The following is a 22,687-nucleotide window of genomic DNA, read 5'->3' on the forward strand; positions in this document are numbered from 1 at the left end:
AAACGAAGTAAAATGTTAACACAGTACCATATACATAAAATAGCATTTTTAAGGGTGGCGTCCATTTATTGTGTTTTTTTGTTTATCGCGTGCGGTTTTAGTACATAATCACCGCGATAAACGGGGATTACTGCAATTATTTATTTGGACCATCAATTATTGTCTACATACTAAACATTTAACACCCGTGTAAAATACTACGATGTTAACGAAAGTCAGTTTTTGCATGCTTTTTTCTAATTTTTGTAATCTCAATGACTGAATAAAGGATAAAACACACCAGGTCCCGCATCATTTGAAAAATGATCAATGACTGGACAGTGTAATGCGTCCCAACACATCATGGAGAGCCATTTACAAACTGAAGTTAATTATTTTCCTATAATAGTTCATTCGGGAAAAAGTTTACCAATAATATTTTTTTTAGTGACCACGTTTTGCATGTTTATACTTGTTATTCATATTGTACATCATTACCCTTACCATTCGATTTAAATGTAATGAATGTAAATCAATATGACCTGTTGCTGTAGAAAACAAATGTACCCTAATGAGATTTTAATAGCCCTGTTATATAGGTAACATTAACAACTAAAAATCTGACCCCATCATAGCATTACCCATTCTGTATGAACAATTATTCAGCTAATATTTAGTATTTTAATGCTGTTCGCTGAATAGAAATGTTGGAATCTACCACTCTCTTATATATGGAACAAGTTGATTAATTGAGTTAATTATGTCTTGGGGTCATTGTGGAGGCTTAATTGTGTTTAGTCATGGAGAAATAAACATTCACTTACTTATTTAATTGAGAGGAGAGCACTGGCAAATATCAAACCCACTGCTTTTCCTCAACTTGTGCTCTCTTTTGAATATATGGTCAAAGGTCAAACAGTGCTGGTGTCTGAAACCCTGATCTGGTCTGCTGATCTGTATTCTACCGCCAGTGATATTTATAGATTCTGGACTATGCTCCATTAACATGTTGAACTGTCTACTGTTCAACTCACACACACACACACACACACACACACACACACACACACACACACACACACATTCCACACTTATACATAACTGTGTGTCACTAAAATGAAAATAGAATGCAATGATTTTTCTTAGCTCTTAAACTCATATTTATTTCACAATGTAACCTAATATTAACATATCAAATATTTAAACTGAGGAAATGTACCATTGTAAGGATACAAATCAGGTCATTTGGAATTTGATGGATGATGGATGTCAATTTCTTACAATTTGTTAAGTTTTTTTATTCTGTGTTGATCAGATGCTTATACTTCCCAATTTCTTTTCCAAACATCACCTTCCAGAACTGACAGTTCACTTGCTGATTAATATACCCCACCTCTTGACAGGTGCCATTGTACCAAGATAATCAATGTTATTCATGTCATCTTGTCAATGTTATGACTGATCGGTGTGTGCAAAAAAGACTCAAAGCTCAAAGACTTTTTCAATGGGGATTATTAAGAGAATGGCACCCTTTTAAAGAGAATGGGCACATTTTTGTGTATATAGATTGTCAAAAAAAATCCTCTCAAGCATTCTTATTTGTTTACATTTAAAGAATCAGTAATGCATGTGCTAATGCATTCATTCATTTTGTATATTACTGTTTTCTTTTGCTGTTCTGAATGCGCTCTCTGTTGTCTTGCTTACAGCTTTGTTTTTCGCTCAGCGTGTAGTTTAATTTGAGGCAAAGAAAAGATGAAAATGATCTAAATGCCCACTGAAGAGTTATAACTGGCACAAGTTATAAAAAATTTCTTCTAAATAAATGTTTATTTTAATCTTTTTTTCGCTTGAGTCAAAGGTACTGAAAATCTTGACCTGCACATTAATTAGAATAGAAAACTGACTTGTTTCTTTATCCTTTGCTTGGTAATGATTTTTGTTCGATGATAATTTGTTTGAAGGAGCTTTACTCATCACTCATTGCTGAAGCATACTGCTGGGTTTTGCACGGTGCATTCAGAAAAACTTAAAAGTATGTGATGTTAAAAGCCAAAGCCAAATCTTTAGCCAATTGTGTGTTTGTGTGCATGAGCATGACTGTGTGTGCGCTCATGTGGGCATGTGTTATTTGTATGAGTGTTCGTGTGTGTGGGGGTTCAAGGCTCTGCACTCTTTGATGGGTGGGAGCATACACAGTCTGCTTCAAAAATGTGACCTACATCTTCCAGAATTTTTGGTTTCTCTTTGAACTCATCTCCAGTGAGTGTTTTTTTTTTTTGTTTTTTTTTTTCCTTCAACCTAGATGCATATTGTAAACAAGCTGCTGCTGCACAAAGCCGACCCCACTCTACTCAACTACAATCAAGATAAGCCTTCAGGTAGGACACACACACACACACACACACACACACACACACACACACACACACACACACACACACACACACACACACACACGTGCATCAAGGGAATGAAGCAAAGAAAAGAGTAATTCATGATGTTTGTGGAGTAACTAGGAGGTTAAGAAGAGGACAAATAAAAACACACTTGTTTGACGTTCTTTCGATTATTTAGCTCCAATTTTATTTGGATTTAATGTGTAAATTGATCAAAGGAAGGAAGGATCCTTTTTTAAGATTAATTAATTAAAGGAATTTATTAATCAATTAATTGTGTACAGGTGTGAACACGATTATTGAGTGACCCATCTCTGTTGTCCTTTCTTCAGCCGGCACAGCTGATTACAGTAACGGTAGAACACCAGCCAATGGCATGAGAGCAGTGGTCCTCAAAGTGGGTTTTGTGAAGCATAACCAGTAATGTTTTTTTCTTTTTTTTCTTTTTTTTTTCTCCTCTCCAAAAGTAAAAGTAACCAAATCTCATTATCGAATTTATTGTGTTTGTTATTAACATCTTATAGCTCTTGATTTATTGTATTATATTAATGTCAACATCAGTAATTTAATAATAAAGTAAATCTTTAAATGCTTTCAACTAGGATCCAATCGTCAGAGAATTCAGGAATGTATAGCACTGTGAATGAATATTTACAGCATTAAATCAATTCATGAAACAACTTTTTTTTTATGAAATCAATTTTACAGGTCAGTGGGCCTCTGTCTACAAAAAGAATATGGAGGACTCATGTTAGATTGTATTTATTTCCAGTAATAATAATGTAGCTAATTATGCATCTTATTTTTAACAAAAACTGAAGATTGTGAATGAAAATCATACTGTTACATCCGTACTAATAAAGATTGAATGTGTAATAATAAATTATACAAAGTACTACAATACATATTAAAACCATTAAAGTGATAAAGAACAGTGTGTTTATATAGTTATAAGATAATAAAATAATAAGCAAATAACAATAATAAATACTAAGAATAGAAGGCATTAATAGAGCATTTTTTATATACAAACTGTGTTTACATGAAAACATGTCTGTTTAAAAGAAAGAAAGAAAGAATTGAGTCTACTGCAAAGGTGCTTAAAGGTTTTACTAAGAAAAGCCAAACATTAAATTGATTGAAGGAATTTTAACTAAATGATACATTATACCAAACATTTTATTCAAACTAATGTTGCCATGGTTTCTCGAATTTTATTTTTTTTTTTCAAAAATAAATTCATAAATAAATCAAAATAAAACTTTACTCTGTAATCTGTAATCTTTGGTTCTGGTTCAGTGAAACTTACAGTACAATGAGAACAATTTCATTTATAGTACAGTAGATTTCAGTGCGTAATCCAGCTATTTAATAACCTCTGTTGAGATACATGAAGCTGGTCCTTATTTTCCCAAAGGTTTTTTTATTTTTATTTTTTTATTTATGTCTTTCTTTTTTTTCTTCATATATATGGCATGGTAGGCTAAATCAAAGTTCACCACGGGCCATATTTCATACCTTAGTGTGGGCTCTGTTCTAAAGAATTGTGAAAAGACTGTACAGCATATAAGTATACTGTACTGTATACCGTTACATCCCCCTATAGTAAGTAATTAGGTACTTAAAGAGGACACGTGCAAAACAAATGAAGCACATTAAACATGTTCATGTCTTGTTTGTTATTATGTTTGTTGTACGCATTTAAAATGGGTCACCTTAACAAACTGTCAGCACTCAGATTGCATGGTTTTAGCAGGTGTCCTGTAGAGGATTAGTTTCACAGTGTGTTTCTGTTCTCTACCTCCATTCTCATCCCCATTCCCCCCCTCAAATTTACTGATCAATAGCGAGTGTCTTAAGTAAGAGTACGATTAAAGATAGATTAGGGCACAGTAATGCCTGCCTTTTAAATTTTCCACACTTTGAGGTATTAGAAGGGGGTTTGACTTTGTGGAAGAAGGTTTATGTTTGTAGGTAGAGTGAGAGAGTAAGAGATTGTGTCACTTGAATAGAAATGCTGTCCTGATGTGTTCTTTTACAGATCATCAAATGGCAGGTATTTTATTGTCTCTGCTCTATAAGCACACATTGATCGATCCAACATGGGTGGATCACTTGTCTCAGTATAGAACAATCCACATGAAACACAGCGGTGGCATGTGCTACTGCGAGTGTGGCTGCAAATGAGAGCTCCACTTACAAGACAGTGAGGGATAACAACAAAAAATCATAGCTTGCTATTGAGACAAAGTGTGATGATAGCTTCTGCATCTGTATTAGCTTATAGTGATGTTAGCAGAAGTGACAGAGACAAATGAAGTGTCATTGATTTAGAGTAATTTAACCTGTGTATGCTCGTAATTAGCACAAGCAGCTCAACACTTCCTCCCATGGAAATTTCTGCCACACCATACACTATATGGACAAAAGTGGTGGGCTTTTTTAAAATCCGCTACCTACATGTCTTCCTTCACCACATCCATTAACCTCCTCCTTTGTCTTCTTCTTTTCCTCCTTTCTGAGGGCTTCATCCTTAGCATTCTCCAAACGATATACCCCATGTCCCCCCTTTGCACATGTCCAAACCATCTCCCTCACCTTGTCTCCAAACCGTCCTACATGCACGGTCCCTTTGATAAACTCGTTAGAGCGACCATGCATGTAGTACCTCTAACGAGTTTATTAGTAAAAGCACATTCCAAAATTTTGAAGAACATCTTCCCGAAAGAGTGAATGGAATCATAAGAGACTACTTGTGGAATGCGATTCTCAAAAAGCACATACGCAAACCTTTGGCAATATAGTCTATATATCAAAATCACTTTTAATGCGCAGCATTTTCTTCATTTCAGATATCGCTGCATTGGACCAAATAGCAGACATTTTGCTGAAGGCAGAGGAATTTTGGGTGCAGAGACCGAAAGACCTCACGTTGTTACCTTCTTTTTTAGGAGAAAACTGTGAAGATGTCAACGAGGATATCAGCATGCTGGTTAAAAAACTGTATGTGTGTGGGGATTTTGCAAATACACACCTTTATTACACAATTGTGTGCAGAATTAATCTGTAGAATGGTATTCAAGCAAATCAAATTTTGAACCGAATCTGGGTTATTCTTGTGAAACAAACCGATTAACCAACTTGTGTGTGTGTATATATGTATTAGGGCTGCCAAAATCAATGCAAATTTATTCAAGTGTTCATGCAAATTCATTTTAACATTACTTATTCAATTAATGCATTTGCTTAAATTTAACTATTTAAAAAAAAAAATAGTAGTAAATAATTTTAAACGCAACACACATTTATTCCTGCCATCCTTTCTTTACTCAGATATATAAAAAAAACTCCCCTCAAAATAATTTTTAATCGACCATGATGCACACATCCAGCAATTAAAACCAGATCCGTGTGGAAACAGCAAAAGTTCTGTTCCGATTATTTACGTAATTTTAAACACCATAATTATTTTAAAACATTTACAAGTATATTTTGTGTAAATGTTGTGTTGGGTTTGACTAATAATAAACACACATTTGCATAAAGCATCCATATTTGTCCATGCCTATGTTGATTAGAGTATTAATTTAAGGTACATTTAGAACAGATAAAAATGTGCGATTAAGATGCAATTAATCACGAGTAAACTCATGACAACCATGCAATTAATTAGAATAACACATATATATATATATATTCAAACTTAAACAGACATTTGGTTTGCTTGTACAATGTTTTATGTCCAGGTCAAGATAATAATTGTATCGACCTTTTTAGGGCTGTTTCTTAGACTACCTATCAAAGCCATCTGCTCTTGTGCTGTGCTGTACGGTCTCTGTTGTATACAAATGCTCAGGTGAAGAGCTATTATCCTAATAAAGATCCTCAGCTGGGACTGCCTCTTCATCACGAGGTTCTAGTGTGTGAAGTTATGAGTAACAATCCTAGGCCTTAATGATTTATACTGTTCTGTGTAACATACTATAGTGAAATTCTGCATAATATTTACTTGTGTATAAGTGGGATTAAGATCAGATTTAAGCACGCATCGATATATATCAGCTACTGTGTGAAGTAGATGAGTGAAAGTAATGGATAGGATAGAAAGTTGTTTATTGCTATTAACTGTTTATTATCTTGCCATATGTTCTGTATTTAAGTCAAATCAAATGAAAAAAGCTCCTGAGTTTTACACAATTGCTTATTTACTTTTAACGGACCTTCAGTGCTTTGAATCTTTTGTGAAAATACCCATAAACATTAACTAGTTATATAAATATAGTATAAATATACCCTATATTTTCTGTAGAACACCAATGGCATTGCCTATTTCGAAGAGGGACAGTCTGTTGGAGAAGGACATAATGTTTCGGGACTCTGGAGGAGCCCTGACTCATCAGTCGTCCCAGGACAATGGGGCGGATGGGCCCTTTCCCAGTGCTACTAATAAACTGGAACAGGTAGAGAACATTAGATCACAGCAATTCAGCCACTAACCACTGCTGTTCTATTCAGGCTTCATTTGTCTTCTTGACAATGAGGAACTAAGACAAATGTTCTGCATCTACTAGTCTTGGACCCAGACACACTTGACTGAAGTTTAGATTAATGAAGCAAGCTAGTTTTGTTACACAATTGGACTGCAAAGTGTGTGTTATATGTCATTGTTTAGCTGATGAGTGAAAATCTGGCCACACACAAGGTGGCTGTCCTCACCCTGAAGTTCCCTGAAGAGAATAATGTAAATGTGTGTATGTGTTCACTACAAGTTTTATTCTCCTTCTTGTTCGATTATGTTGTAAAAACTGTAAAACCTGAAGGTGATATCGTACCGTGTTTCAGATTTCATGTTTAAACAAATATGTTTTTCAATAATGAGCAGATGAGGTGTGAATGCACTAGTGGTTGTAGTTTAGGACTACAAATATTTTATGTTTTTAGGTGAAGTTGATGCCTCCAGCACCAAATGATGACCTGGCCTCTTTGAGTGAGCTAACAGACAGCAGCCTTCTGTACGAGATGCAGAAACGCTTCGGCAACAACCAGATCTATGTAAGTTCACACAGACACACACACTATGCGCTTCCGAGCTGGGGATCGGTTGAAGCTGGGTTTTCTGTACTCAGTACATCATATTGATTTCTAGATCTTTCTGAGCTGTTTTTTCTTAGGAAAGGAGCTCACTTTGAGTCGAATCCCAAGTGCAGGCCTGCACTTAGGGCAGGACTTTAGAAAAATTCCCCTCCTCCGTTCTCTCAAGATAGCTGGAAGAGAAGAAGGTCTGGATGCTTGCCTTTAGCACACATGTGATCTCTGCCTGAGCCATTGGGCTCTGTATGCTTCACCTCATGGTTGGGGGCTTGCCAAGAGCTAGATCACACTCAGTGACACTCCTGCTCTACTTTGAGATTTTGGGCTCAACCAAGGCTTGACTGTAGCTTTGCCAGACCCTGGTGTGTGCGTGGCAGCCTTTTAAGCGCCTCTATATACTGGCCAGACACTCTGGAGAGAGGCTAAGAGGCTCCTGCAGTGTTTTTTTTTTTTTTTTTTTTTTTTTTTTTTTTTTTGGTGGGGGGGGTTATTAGTTGTACTAATATCTGTTTATTAGTCCTTATTCTGCTAAAATGAAAATGTGCCTCTGTTTTTTTTTTGTGTAAATAAATGAGATATAATGGCAAAAATTATTATTCTTACATGCAATTTGTTTAATTGTTTTATTATTTAATTGAGTTTAAATCATGTCATAAAATGTAAAGGTGGTTTCTCAAATAGCAGTCATCAGGAAGATCACAAAGCAAATAAATTAATTTAATATTATTATTGATGTCATGTATGTACACACACACACACACACACACACACACACACACACACACACACACACACACACACAATATAGCTATTCTTCACTCATTCCCAAACTGTGAGTCAGTAGAGGTTTGATTAATTGAAGGAATCAATGTCCCATGTACTTTTCCCTTTATCCATGGTTCAGATTGTTTGAGTAGCTGTGCTATCAGTGGCTCCGGGCAGGCGGTAAAGCCTGGCCACTAGCTCACTCTCAGTGGGAGACTGATAGCTGGAGCCAAATCAATGCCTAATAGCTGCAACTATTTCCATGCTGTTGTATAGAGTCTAATGAAGCCTCTACACTGGCTCTGTATGGGAAGGTCTGCCTGAAATAAAAAGAGAGAGAGAAACAGATTGATGAGGAGTGAGAGCAAGTGTGAAACACAGGAAGGGCAATTTTTCTAGTGACCAATGGAGTGTGATGAGGGTCTGTCATTACTGTAGTACAGTATAGGGGGTATATAGAGAGACTATTATTGACATGCAAAAGGGATGTTAATAATTAGCAAGAAGAGCAGAAAAGGCTTTTTTATATTACATTATATGAATAAAATTAGGAGATGCTATATTAATATTATAAATGTAACCTTTTAAGGGAAAATAAGGAGTACATTTTCTTCCCTACTTGAGGTCATAATCTGATTGATACTTGTTAGTTTTGATATTCTAAAGCATGTATATGTAAAGGTTTCAGTTTGTAAAGTAAATGCTGGTTGATAGGAGATTCATATTTCCTGTGGGTAAATAATGACTGTGGCCTGTATATTAAATGCACGAAGAGTAAATAACGAGAATTAATATAAAACTATATTGTAATATAGTACAGTATACTCATTAAATGTTGTCTTCAGAGTGTGCACTTTAGCATTAGTATTTGAGATGAGCGTGCTATCGCAGATCTGTCACAAAGATCAACAAAAGATCTGTTCTCTTTTATCTGACTGTAGCTTGGTCTGTTTACATCCTTTGTTAAGTTGCTAATCATGCAAGCGGCATACCGGATTTAAACCAATGTTATAAGTTGAATTACTTATCTTTAAGTCATATTTAAAGTCATTTTAAAGCCCAATGTCCAAACCAAGTCTTGACTGAAATACTCTAATTGATGTACACAGTCATAGTCTGGTTCTAATGATTTCAATTGATGAATATTTTATATTTATGAACATTAATATATTGCACTAGCAACAGTGTGTTCATACAATATTGCTTTAAAAAATTATATTGAGTTGCTGACATTTCAGACACAATATGGCAAAAAATAAATGTTAATTTTCTTTGTTTATCTCTTAAAAAAAAAAAAGTTCCAAAAAAGCCACAGCTGTACAGTGGGTTGCTTGTTGCCATGCAGCACACAGACTGACTGTCAGCCCAAAGTAAGTGTATTAACCGTTTCAATTGGCCCAACTACTGGTGGAATTTGATTTTTTTTGGTAGTGAGCACATACAAAGGAAGAGAAACAATGAAATGCACAAGTTTTTTTGTTCTTGTCAAATAAGTGGATAATGTGTATAATCACAAATAAACTTCATTTAAAAGGACATGGAACAATCAGTAAAACATTCATTTCGACGTCGGGTCTCAAGTCCTAGGTAAATATATTCCATTAAAATGTTCAGTTTAAAGTGGAGGATTCAGTATTCAAGTTCTGATGTAACTGTACTGGGTTTTATCTCTTGAGCTTTATGGAGTTTATCCTTTTTGTTTTCCAGACTTACATTGGCCACATTCTCCTTCTCATAAACCCCAACAAAGACCTGCCTATCTACTCTAATCTTGTAAGTACTTTTTCTCATTGCTTGCACATCGTTTATGTTTGGAACAGTCCTGTAAGTGATGATAAGTGTGTGTACTCTATCAAAGCCTCTGTGCATGTAGAAGGAATAGGCCTTGATCTCATAATTAATAATTCATACTTTTCCTGTCTGTGATACTCAACATGCCAAGCTGCCCTCCTCTTCACCAGGCTCTAACCGTCAATCTCACGTTCTCTCTCTTTTTTTTTTATCTTTCTCAGCCCCTCTTTTTCCTGTTTCATTACCTAGCATTACTCTTCATCTCCTCCCTCATGAAAAGACACACAGAGTTTTGCTCAAACTGATCCTGTGTGTGGATGCAGCTGCCCTGCTATAGACAGACAGCGTGTGCTCATCAGTTCCTGCTCAGTGAGAGGAGAAATAAAAGATGACAGCATGACCATCTGTTTGCTTTAGCACTTTAATGCTAAACTTTAATGAAGCGGTTCAAAATGGGGCCTGATCACAAACATTCACAAGCATATGTAAAGGTCCAGCTTGGTCTATGGGTGGGGAGTCTGCCCTCAGTGGCACTGTGCGTCAGATTCATTTCCGACATGGCTTCTCCTCAGTGCCTCCTTGTGAGCGTCTAGAGCACAGCGATGCACATAGAGGCAGAAATACAGTACGTCTCATCATCCGATTACATTCTGTTAATCGATACAGTACGATTCTACATCATCGAACCTCGTTTCTTTTCCCCGACAAGTGTCTCGTTTTAAGGTGTACACCAGTCTTACAGCCAGTATTGCTCTTTTTTTAGCTGCTGTAATAAAAAGCTCTGGACTCAAAGATCATGTCTTGCAATTTTCCACTTTTGCATCTTCCTTTTATTTTTATTTCAAGTCACACAGACGGTTTTGCTTATTCGGGTGGTTTTAATCACAGTTTCAGCACATAATTGCCTCATTTAATCACTCTTCTTATTCTATATGTTTTTATCTGGAACTAAACTGTACTTCTGCTTCATTTCCTCTCTCTCTCTCTTTCTCTCTCTTCCATTTTTACATTATCCATGTGTCCTTCTAGTGTCCTCAGTATGTGCATGCGTGCTGAGTCTCCATGAAAGCGAGTAATGAGATCTCAGCTTCCTTGATGGGGTGAATGGGGATAAACTTCACTTTTGTGCATATACATTAACTCAAGCATGCACACACACATACACACATATACAAATCCAAACACACATATAATATGTGTGTGTGTGTGTGTGTGTGTGTGTGTGTGTGTGTGTGTATATGTGTGTATATAAATATATACTGCCTAAACTAGCAAAAAATTATAAATTGTTGAATGGGTTTAACAACAAATCATTGGTCAGGAAATTAGAAAAAATAGATCAGGTACGTTGAATAAGCCGTAGCTTTTCCCTTAATTGCTTTAAAAGCCTTATAGGTAAACTTGTAAAGATTTTTAAAGATTGAAGTGTTAATGTTGATCTGTTCACTGTTAAAGGTTTAAAACCATTGACAATTAGTATAATTGTGTTTACCCTGACGTGTTGAATTTAATATCAAACATATGAATCATTATCATGATTTTGCCTTTATGTAGAACACTTTATAAGTGAAATTTCCTTTTAATTCTTGCTTTTTTTTCTAAATAGTTCACTGCAGAAAAAGTAAACAAGCAAGTGGTGGCACAGGAGCTCGTTTGCTTCATCCTTTCAGATTTTTCTCTCCAGTGATTTGTTTTTAGGAACATTAAAAGCTTAATATTTTGTAATTTTGGGTTTGATTTTCCTTTTTGCTCGAGTGTATGTTAACTTTTCTGTCTTCTCTCATTGCCTGTCTGTCTGTCTCTCTGTCTCTCTGTCTTTTTCTCTTTCTGCTCTACTCTGCTCTACTCTGCTCTCCTCGCTCTCCTTCAGGTCAGTCAGCTGTATCTAAGCTCCAGTGGTCGCCTCTGTTCCTCTCTCCCTCCTCACATCTTCTCTTCAGCCGAACGAGCATTTCACATGATGCTGCAGGAACGACGCCCTCAATGTTTCATCTTAAGGTACAGCTCAACCCCTGCACATTTCTAAAAGAGTGACTAGTCACTTTCCCTTTCCTTCTCTATATTTGAGCATGAGTGTTTTACTTACTGGTCTCAGGGTGGGATTATTTGATGCTTAATTTAAGAAAGGAATGAATAAATACACAGTGTGAAATCTGTAACATTCTTAAAAGGGACAGGTAGATAAGAGGGCAGCTTGTGTCACCTTTCTGGCAATAAGATAAGGTCAGCACATGCTGGTTATTCTGACAGCAGAAAAATGTATGTGATGTATTTAAATGATATGTATGTAACGGTATGTATGTGTTCCATACTGTAAGTGTTTACATTAATATGAGCATAAGCGTTTGAATTCTGTAGGCATGATTGCTTGTAGCAAAGCTGTTGCAGCTTGAATCTTGACTGATTTACATCAAGTGCAAATTATCTCTTATTAAATATATATATATATATATATATATATATATATATATATATATATATATATATATATATATATATATAATCATAATGTTGTACTCAGTACAACATTAATCATAGTTACACTGTAGACTGTATGATCCTGTAGCTGAGCTCACTACTTTCTGTAGTTAACGATTTTTTACAAGGTTGGTGCCGCATGGAACATCGCCATCTAATGGCACTATATTAAAACTGCTTTTCCGGCAAAATCCAAGTTTATGAATTTTATTATTATTTTCAAACATAGGCCATTTGTGAGATTGCTCAATTTTTTATAAAAATTGCATATTGTGTATATACATATAGTTTAGTTTTCTAAAAGGGCTTATTTTAGAGCAGAGGTGGGAAGTATTGAAATACAAATACCTTGTTACTGTACTTAAGTAGATTTTTTACTTCGAATTTTTTTTACTTATTACATTTTTACACAAATATCAGTACTTTCTACTTCTTACATTTTCAAACCAGACTCCTTACTTTAGTATTAATCTATTTGGTGACATGATCAATATTTTTTCTTCTCATTGCGTGCCATTTTCAGCCCATCAACCTGTTTCCTGTCATTGCACAGCTTTTTCTATCTACCAATAGTGAATCATGTTTTGGCTCTCACACACCACAGATGTAGACTAGTTTATGAAGCTCACAATGAGCAGGCAGAAGGCAACAGAAAGTATAGTTAACGTGGATGAGACAGAGGGAGTCAGTGATGTAAACATGACTGATACAATTCCTGATCACCTGATCATCATCTTAGATACATTTATTAGGGTAACAAAATTTGAGTTTCCTTTGTATTAATATATTATGATGTGAGGTCCAGTTACGTGTGACACTAAAGCAGGTAGTAGTAATGGCTACTTTTTACTTCAGTAAATGTCAGAGCCCAAACTTCTTTACTTTAACTTGAGTGGAAAAAACTGTATTCAGTACTTCAGCTTTTACCAGAGTCTTTGAAAACATGAGTATCTGTACTTCTACTTGAGTGAAGGATGTGTGTAATTTTTCCATCCCTATTATATAGTTCAAAGTGCTCAAAACTGGTGCTTGCAGAACACATGCAGCATTTATATGCACATGCAATTTGGAGCTCTCTTTGATGAATGCAGTTCAGGCTCATGCTTTTTTTCTCTCTTTTTTTCTTTTCCTTTTTACATTTTTCACAAATTCTGCATATTTCCTGGAAAATGTGCACGATGCACTCAGCTAAATTTGTGCTTGTCTGGCATGCTGGGAGTTGTGATTAAAAATATTGATTGAAAAATAAAAATGTCATTAATGTTGATGTGAAAAGTAATAAGAAATTTGGATTTTTTTTTTCTGATTTGCTGTATGCAATCAATTGTTTTAGCATACATTTACGATTTTTACCCCAGGGAGCAACCTTGTGTGTGTGCGCATGTGCGTGCGTGTGTGTGTGTGTGTGTGTGCTGTGTAGTAACTGGGGTGATCTCTACATTTTGCCTGTTCATGTAAATGAATCTTGAATCTTTGCCTTTAACTTAAAGCCATTCTGAAGTGCACCATGTTAAACACACACACACAGAGATTAATGGTCTTAGGGACAGAGTGTAAGTCCAGACCTGCTAAACGGACATGGAGAGATTAATGGGCATGGGAGCTTCAATATGGCTTGCCCTTTGTCTGCTGCTGGGACAAGGCCACTTCTGATTGCAATTAAATCCTTATTTGCAATTTAACTCTGCTCCGCTTCCAGTGGCAGCACATTTTGCTGAGGTACAGAGGATCTGGCAACTGTTTTAATGTCCTTAGTGCATGGGTAATCCATCATACAGACATGTGCTCCCACGTACTCTCCTGGCTCTCGGGCGAGAGGAGACGGGTGCTGCTGGCTACACTTTAGAGAATGCAGCGATGGCCAGGTGCACGTTAGAGACACACGCGTGCACACGAGGCTTGAGAAAATGCATTGTGCCCTTAAGTTCAAATGTAGCCTCAAAATCATTTCACAAAAGAAATAGGAGAGAGGGGAGAAATAACTGGGGCATCAACCTCCAGAAGACACTAATGAAAAAATCCATCTGTGAAGGCTGGAGCTCATACTCACCCCCCCTCCCTTTCTCCCTCTCGCTCCCCCACTCCCTCTTGCTCCCCATCTGTCTCTCAGAAGTTTATCCACAAGAGTCTTGCATGAAATCCTATAGCTCTGCGCATCCTTTACAAGCGTATTTATTCCACTGGTCAGGGTCATGCTGAATCCGGTGCTCATCACTGGAACATTGGGCACGAGGTGGGGATACACATTTGACAGGATGCCAGCACATGTTCACACACGTATTCACATCTCGGAGCGATTTGGAGCAGCTATTTAACAAGCCAACATGTCTTTGGACTCTATTCTGGCAATAACTTAAGAAAAATAGGTCAGCAAGCAGGATGTGTATGTTCCAGAATGTCAGTGGGATATAAGGACATGTTGGAGAATGAGTATAACAGGACATGAGAGAGTTGTGTGGCTGAATACTGAATGCATGTGGTGTTAATTAGGTTTGAGAGAAAATTTGTATGTCAGCTTGCTTTCAGTAGCACAGGTTGCTCACTAGTGCCATCTAGTAACTACAGTGGGGAAAAAAAATAATATTTATGTGAGGAGTAAGCACTCTTTAGACTTTAGTGTGGGATGCAGGGATGGAGCAATCCCTGTAAAAATGTAGAGTTTACATGAATATACTTCTTTAAGCAGAGGAAATCAAAACAGTGTCCATATTCAGTACCGGCTTCGCATATTACCGTCTCTCTTATCTGCTTTCAGTGGTGAGAGTGGTTCTGGGAAATCCGAGACCTGTAAGCACATCCTAAAGCACCTCGCCGCTCGTTCCTGTCCGAAAGGATTCGCTCTGGAACAACGCATGAAGCATGTGAGTCCCTATGATCTATAGAGCTATAAATCCTTTGGAAGTGTATAGAATAATTTACTGAACTAAATAAATTTTTTATACAGTAGTTAAACCTCTAACCTTAAAGGTTGTGAAGGTTTTCAGCTTAAGCGTTGTCTTTCAGTGTTAAAAATATTTCAGAGTCCATCACTTTGCAAAAACCTGATCAGAATGGAATACAATTGGCACACAATTTTTTGTAATAATGAAAATAACTGTTTGTCGTATTTAAATCTATGTCTATGATGTCTTAAGTCTGCTATTTTCCATTTTTTTTCTTTCTTCAGGTCAACGCTGTCCTAGAAGCTTTTGGCCATGCTAAGACACCTATGAACACTAACTCGAGTCGCTTCATCAAGCTACTGTCTCTGCAGTACAGTGAGAAAAGAAGGACACTGCTCAGAGGTATGTTTTTTTTTACAAGAGATTTAATCCATTTACGTTGTGAAATAGAAGTAATCGTAGTTTAAACATTTAGTTTGGGTGTTTTGAGTTGGTCTAACTCTAGATGGCGCCACCACTCCACACATTGTCCTGTATGGCTTTTTTAGTTTTTGTTTTTTACTTCGTAAAACCCAGGTTACCAGGTTACAATTGAACTTCTGATTAGAAGGTTGTGATTTCAAATTACAGCACTATCAAGGTGCTATTGCTGGGCCCTTGAGCAAGGCCCTTAACCCTCAAATCCTCAGCTGTATAAATTAGATCATTGAATGTTGCTCTGGATAAGGGCCAAATGCTGTAAAAGTGTGTGTGTGTGTGTGTGTGTGTGTGTGTGTGTGTGTGTGTGTGTGTGTGTGTGTGTGTGTTTGTTTGTTTGACCAGCACGTTTGCACACCTACATGCTGGAGAAGTCTTGGTTTTTCCACACACACCAGCAGCAGCGGAATTTCAACATCTTCTATCTGATGGCTGAGGCACTTTCAGCTGAGGAGAAGAGCAGCCTGAACCTAGACAATATTATAGCACACAGGTTACCCCCAAACGCGCACGCACACACACACACACACACACACACACACAAACACACACACATACACACACACACGGGCTAATTATTGTGGTATTTTGCTAGAGCAAGCGGACAGCAACCAGGGCTGGGAAAGTTGAATAGGAACATGATGAAGATGGATATATACATGTAGAGACACACATTTAACTGTTAGTGCATATATGCTTGTTTAAAAATGTATTCTGCAATCTCATGTTATTTCATGCACTGCTTGATATATCAGAATACAGTGGTACCTTGACCTAGGAGTTTAATTCGTTCCGTGGACGAGCTCGTATCTCAATTTGCTCGCACATCAAATCAATTTTCCCCATCGAAAATACTTAAAATGACATTAATCTGTGCCAACCCTCAAAATGAAACCCCGTTTTTTGTTTCATGTTATTAAATTAGGAAAATACATTTCTAAATAACAAATCTTATAGAAAAAGTATATAAAGATATAATAAGGTTTATGCAGTGTACTTACCTTGGAGATGAGACGACTTGCGCTAATGAAAACGCCGGCGGAGATGGAGGGTAGAGGAGATAAGCGGAGGAGGATGGAAGACTCGTTTTTTACTATCACTCCTGCACACTACATATCCCTAAACTTTACATTTTTTACTTTTTCTTCTTTGCTTATCTTAAATTTCGTCACAATCTTCGCTTTCTGCCTTCGCTTCGCCATCTAGCAGCGGCGTCTCGAGCTCGTACCTCATTTTTTCCCTGTGTCCCTGTGTCTCACAAAAAGTAAAGAAATGTATAAAGCTGTTATTATTGTATCGCCTGCTTTCATGTGAAAGATTGATTTATATCAACTTAAGTTGTAGCTTATATTTCCCTGATTAAAAGGACTCTCATGCCTTCCATAAAAGACACAAGAACAATGTGTTTTATTATGCGTGTGTTTGAGTGCAGATACCGGAGCACAGAGACAGCTGTTGAAGCCTCTGCGGTGAACATAGAGCGGAGCAGAGAGAAGCTGGAAGAGCTGAAACATGCCCTGCGTGCCCTTGGGTTTAACAAATCGGTACAGCAGTCTCATGCATTGATCACTGACACTTACATCCTGTACGTTTAGACAGTTTGCAGTACTTTGAGTATTTTCTTTCACTAAAAGGGTTTGAAGTTATGCAAATACAATTTTCCAGCTTCTACTGTGCCTGAAAGCCCAGGCTTATGTGATGGGAAAGGAAGAGAGAGAGAGAAAGAAGGAGAGAGGCTCTAGATCAGTACATAAGTCAATGATCAGATACCAAATCAGGAACAAATGCTAATACACGTCTAACATCTAACACACATACACACTCGTACACACGTGCGCACACACAAAGTTAGGCTTTCAAGGTCAATGTGAGCTAACGAACAAAGTGTGTACAGTTGTGCTCCGAGTTATTGAAAAGAAACACCTTGAGGCTTTTCAAATCAAACCCCATCTCATGACCATGCAGTTTTATTTCATGCAAGAATTTCAGCACATTTGGTTGCATTTGGGTGCAAGTGAAAGAGGAGATGAAAAGCCATGACAATACATTTCTATATGAAGTACTAGTGAAAACCTACCAGTGTTTCGTGGAACCCTGAATAATCTCCAAAGGCAGTGAGAATCAATCGATGCTTTCTTGGGCACGTGCACGTCCAATCCCTCCAAGTAAACGTGAATAGGAATATAAAGTAGAATATAAAGGCAACCAGGCACTTTAGTGTTTACTCTGTTTACTTGGTTCAGCTCGGTTTAGCACTCTTGACTGCAAAGTAGATTTTTAATTCACAAACTTGTGGGACCCAGTGGTGTTCTTAATAACCATAAACTTTAATAAACTATTACAGTTTTAAAAATGTCTATTTTTAAAAATATAGTCCTATATCTCGTATTATAAAATCAGTCTCTAAGACATTTTGATTTACATGCTGTTTATCGACTCCTCTAATGATTCTTATTATAAAGGGGTTGAATGAAAACCGCAGTTTTCAGCACAAGGAAACATCCAGTGCTCAAATTGAGGGGGGCTTGGGGGATCTGGGACCCCCCCAGAAGGCATTAGGGACCCCCAAGACAAGTAAAAAATAGATTTAGGGGGACCCCGATAACACTTGACTCAATTCGAGCACTGGAAACATTACTCATTACATTAATACCTATGCATTTGAAACACTGCATTTAATTGTGTGTGGTCTGTGTGGGATAATATGTTTTGGGTCAACTGCAAATATTTTTTATATATACTAAAAATAAATATGTGAACGTTGACGACCAGCAATAAAATTTCACAAGACATTTTGTGATGTTGGTGCAGCGTAAGGCAATTTGTGTTCATCTAAATTACAGCAACATGAGAGTGTGTTTATGTGAATATGGTAAAGTGAGTAGCCTCCGGCATTGGCAGCTGCTCTAGACATGGTCTTGGGCTGCATTATTGGGGTTTATAGGAACAGAACATGCTACTATTTACAGCTTATTCCCATACATCTGCAGCCTGGGGACCCACCAGCTAATAACACACAACCCACAGGAACCTCACATTATACTGCGGAGCAACCTCAATCCAAGGCCAGTTTACTAGGACAGATGTATGCATAAACAGGTATTTTGTAGTTGTAGTTTATTAGGTATAGGAATGTAGGAGCTAATCATTTGGCAACTCAGTGGAAGGTCATGTGAAATAAATAAGCATGTGTTTGGGACACCTGACTATACAACATTGTATGTGCTTTTTAAACATTTCAGTCTATGTTTTAGACCCCTTTTGATGTTTTGTGCTCTGGCTGACACAATGGTGTATGTAAAAATAGGGCACTGATGTAGGACGAGGAGGCCTGCGGTGAGTCAGCATTCCAATTCATTTCAAAGGTGTCCACTAGGGGTGAGGTCAGAGCTTTATAGCAGGGTACTCAGGATATTCCACTCCATCCCATGTAAACTATAGCTTCATGGAAAATGCATTGTGTACAGGAGCATTGTCATGCTGGAGCAGGTTTGAGTCTCCTAGTTCAAATGAAAGAAATTGTACAATTGTATATTCTGTACAATTGTGTCCTTCCAATTTTGTGGTTACAGATTGAACCACATATTGCTAAAAAGTCAGGTGTCCCAATACTTTTGTCCATATAGTCTAAGCCAAAGGTGCTGAGAATGAGCTAGAGGAGACATGGAGGTGTAACAAGTGCTAATAAACATATTTGAAAGGAGAAAACAAAATCACATAGGCATCTGGGTGGAACGTTAAGATTATGCTGAAGAACACAGGGGTGTTCTGTCTCACTTTTAGAGTGTTTTAAAGCTCTTGTGGATCTGATTTGTGAGGGGCCTGTAGTTGGGGTCTGTTTCAGAGAGGTGAAACACACAGGACTGGTCTGCTTTTTTAAAATAACAGTGCCTAGGACATCAGAGGGCAGTGTTCTCACATCATGAGTTCAGATTAATGTCCTGGTTTACCCTTACACAAACTCTCTGACTCTCTCTCTCGCTCTCTCTCCCTCCTTTCTCGTGTACTCACTCACTCTCACACACGTGTACACACACACACACACACACACACACACACACACACACACACACCAGATCTCCAAACAGAAAGTGTGCTAATCTTATCAAGAACTCTTCTAAATCTCCTTCATTAAATAGGGATTGTTCCTTCATCTAATCACAGCAACACCCCTCTCACCATGTACTCACATTCGCCCTTTCCCAGACACACTCACACTATTATTCTTTCATTTGCTATTCTCAACTTTTCCATTCGTCCCACCAGCACATAGCCACAGACCTGGCTGTCTCCTCTCCATCAGCCAGAAATGGACAAATCACTCATATGTTTACTGCTCCAAGCTCAATAGACGATTTAGTTTGATTGCATGCGAGCAACATGTGAATGAATGATAGAATGCCATGAGACTACTTTGACGCAGGTGTAGTGCACGAGGCTGGAAAAATTCACAGGTGTCTTTGCTTCTCCTTTTCCAAATGTTCCATCTAGTAAGAGTCCATTAAGCCTCTGTATAAAGCTTTGTGTGTAATTTATGGCAGCACTTGCAGTTTACTGGAATTTTAAGTGACGACTAACCGCACGCTCAAAATCTGTTTGCATTTTAATTGTTTCATTTCCCCCTTTTAAACGCATGACTTCTGTATATAGTGATTAAAATAGCATCAACAAAAAAATTCTCTCAGCGGAACAATTTTCCATAATATGGGGTTCAATATTTCATGGCTCTTTTTGTTAGCAAAAAAACCTCCATAAATCTAAATATTGTGAGTCGATTCTAAAGAGATGCTTTTGCCTATTACACATTTTTAATGTAACCCAGTCTGTAGTGAGTCAGACATTTTCTCATGAAGGTTCAGTACACATCGAACTGATATTCCACCTCTGAACTAACTTTTCACTCCATATCACTAAAAAAAAAAAAAAAAAAAAAGGATTTTGCTGTTGAAATGAATGTGAATTCTATGTGACATTAACAGATATGCTGACTACTTGTTATGTATATGTGTGTTTTTTTCAGGAAGTGGAAAATCTGTTTGTTGTTCTCTCGGCTTTGCTCCACTTGGGGGAGCTGCGTTTCACAGCCCTGACTGATGCTGACACAGCTCTAGTGTCTGACCTGCAGCTGTTAGACCGAGGTGTGTGTTTTTAATCTTCACGTGGAGCGCATCCACGTGGAGGCCAGCAGAGGGCATACACTTGTATAAATTCACTTCCACTATCGATGGAGGGAGGAAGAACCGGGAAGGCTATGTACTGAGAGAGAGAGAACAGGGACACACCCCCACCAGCCTGACTTGTTTACATCAGTACTGCTCAGGCTTAATGAGAGACCACTCAGTATGCAATGGAAAACTCTCTCTCACACACACACACACACACACACACACACACACACACACACACACTCACACTCACACTGCAAGTCTTACACACGATTGCACCGCTGTGTCAATTGCTCTTACCTGCGAACTCTCCTTCCCTGCCTCTCTCTTTCACTACCAAACACGCACACACACACTCACGCTGTGTATAAACACACAGTGGGTGAGTCAGCTGTTTTTCTGAGTCTTGACAAGTGAAAAACAGAACAGCTTGGCTACACTTTGCCCTCTTCCTTACATAACATGACACATACTACAGTGTGGACATGTGCCATAGTAAACAAGTAATGTCAGCAACACACACACAACACACACACACACACATACACACATACACACAAAACATAGTCGCTATTAACAATACATGAGTTCATTCACTCCCATATGTACAAGAGCCTAAGCATAAATAAACATGCATGCACACACACACACACACACACACACCAGATCTCCAAACAGAAAGTGTGCTAATCTTATCAAGAACTCTTCTAAATCTCCTTCATTAAATAGGGATTGTTCCTTCATCTAATCACAGCAACACCCCTCTCACCATGTACTCACATTCGCCCTTTCCCAGACACACTCACACTATTATTCTTTCATTTGCTATTCTCAACTTTTCCATTCGTCCCACCAGCACATAGCCACAGACCTGGCTGTCTCCTCTCCATCAGCCAGAAATGGACAAATCACTCATATGTTTACTGCTCCAAGCTCAATAGACGATTTAGTTTGATTGCATGCGAGCAACATGTGAATGAATGATAGAATGCCATGAGACTACTTTGACGCAGGTGTAGTGCACGAGGCTGGAAAAATTCACAGGTGTCTTTGCTTCTCCTTTTCCAAATGTTCCATCTAGTAAGAGTCCATTAAGCCTCTGTATAAAGCTTTGTGTGTAATTTATGGCAGCACTTGCAGTTTACTGGAATTTTAAGTGACGACTAACCGCACGCTCAAAATCTGTTTGCATTTTAATTGTTTCATTTCCCTTTTAAACGCATGACTTCTGTATATAGTGATTAAAATAGCATCAACAAAAATTCTCTCAGCGGAACAATTTTCCATAATATGGGGTTCAATATTTCATGGCTCTTTTTGTTAGCAAAAAAAAAAACCTCCATAAATCTAAATATTGTGAGTCGATTCTAAAGAGATGCTTTTGCCTATTACACATTTTTAATGTAACCCAGTCTGTAGTGAGTCAGACATTTTCTCATGAAGGTTCAGTACACATCGAACTGATATTCCACCTCTGAACTAACTTTTCACTCCATATCACTAAAAAAAAAAAAAAAAAAAAAAAAGGATTTTGCTGTTGAAATGAATGTGAATTCTATGTGACATTAACAGATATGCTGACTACTTGTTATGTATATGTGTGTTTTTTTCAGGAAGTGGAAAATCTGTTTGTTGTTCTCTCGGCTTTGCTCCACTTGGG

General features: G+C 37.6%; 1 protein-coding gene across 5 annotated transcripts in view; it reads left to right on the forward strand.

Moving 5' to 3' along the window:
* Positions 1-22,687, forward strand: part of myo16 (myosin XVI) — a 137,611-nt gene that overhangs the window by 68,493 nt on the left and 46,431 nt on the right. For all 5 annotated transcript variants that reach the window (XM_046845155.1, XM_046845154.1, XM_046845158.1 and 2 more), the window contains exons 8-18: positions 2,285-2,360; positions 5,231-5,381; positions 6,688-6,838; positions 7,320-7,430; positions 9,942-10,007; positions 11,896-12,023; positions 15,259-15,364; positions 15,670-15,787; positions 16,208-16,355; positions 17,295-17,406; positions 20,883-21,000. In XM_046845155.1, the coding sequence (XP_046701111.1) occupies positions 2,285-2,360; positions 5,231-5,381; positions 6,688-6,838; positions 7,320-7,430; positions 9,942-10,007; positions 11,896-12,023; positions 15,259-15,364; positions 15,670-15,787; positions 16,208-16,355; positions 17,295-17,406; positions 20,883-21,000 (1,285 nt within the window). The remainder of the gene's footprint in view (positions 1-2,284; positions 2,361-5,230; positions 5,382-6,687; positions 6,839-7,319; positions 7,431-9,941; positions 10,008-11,895; positions 12,024-15,258; positions 15,365-15,669; positions 15,788-16,207; positions 16,356-17,294; positions 17,407-20,882; positions 21,001-22,687) is intronic.

The sequence above is a fragment of the Silurus meridionalis genome, chromosome 3, assembly GCF_014805685.1.
Source record: "Silurus meridionalis isolate SWU-2019-XX chromosome 3, ASM1480568v1, whole genome shotgun sequence".
In the NCBI taxonomy this organism is placed as follows: Eukaryota; Metazoa; Chordata; class Actinopteri; order Siluriformes; family Siluridae; genus Silurus; species Silurus meridionalis.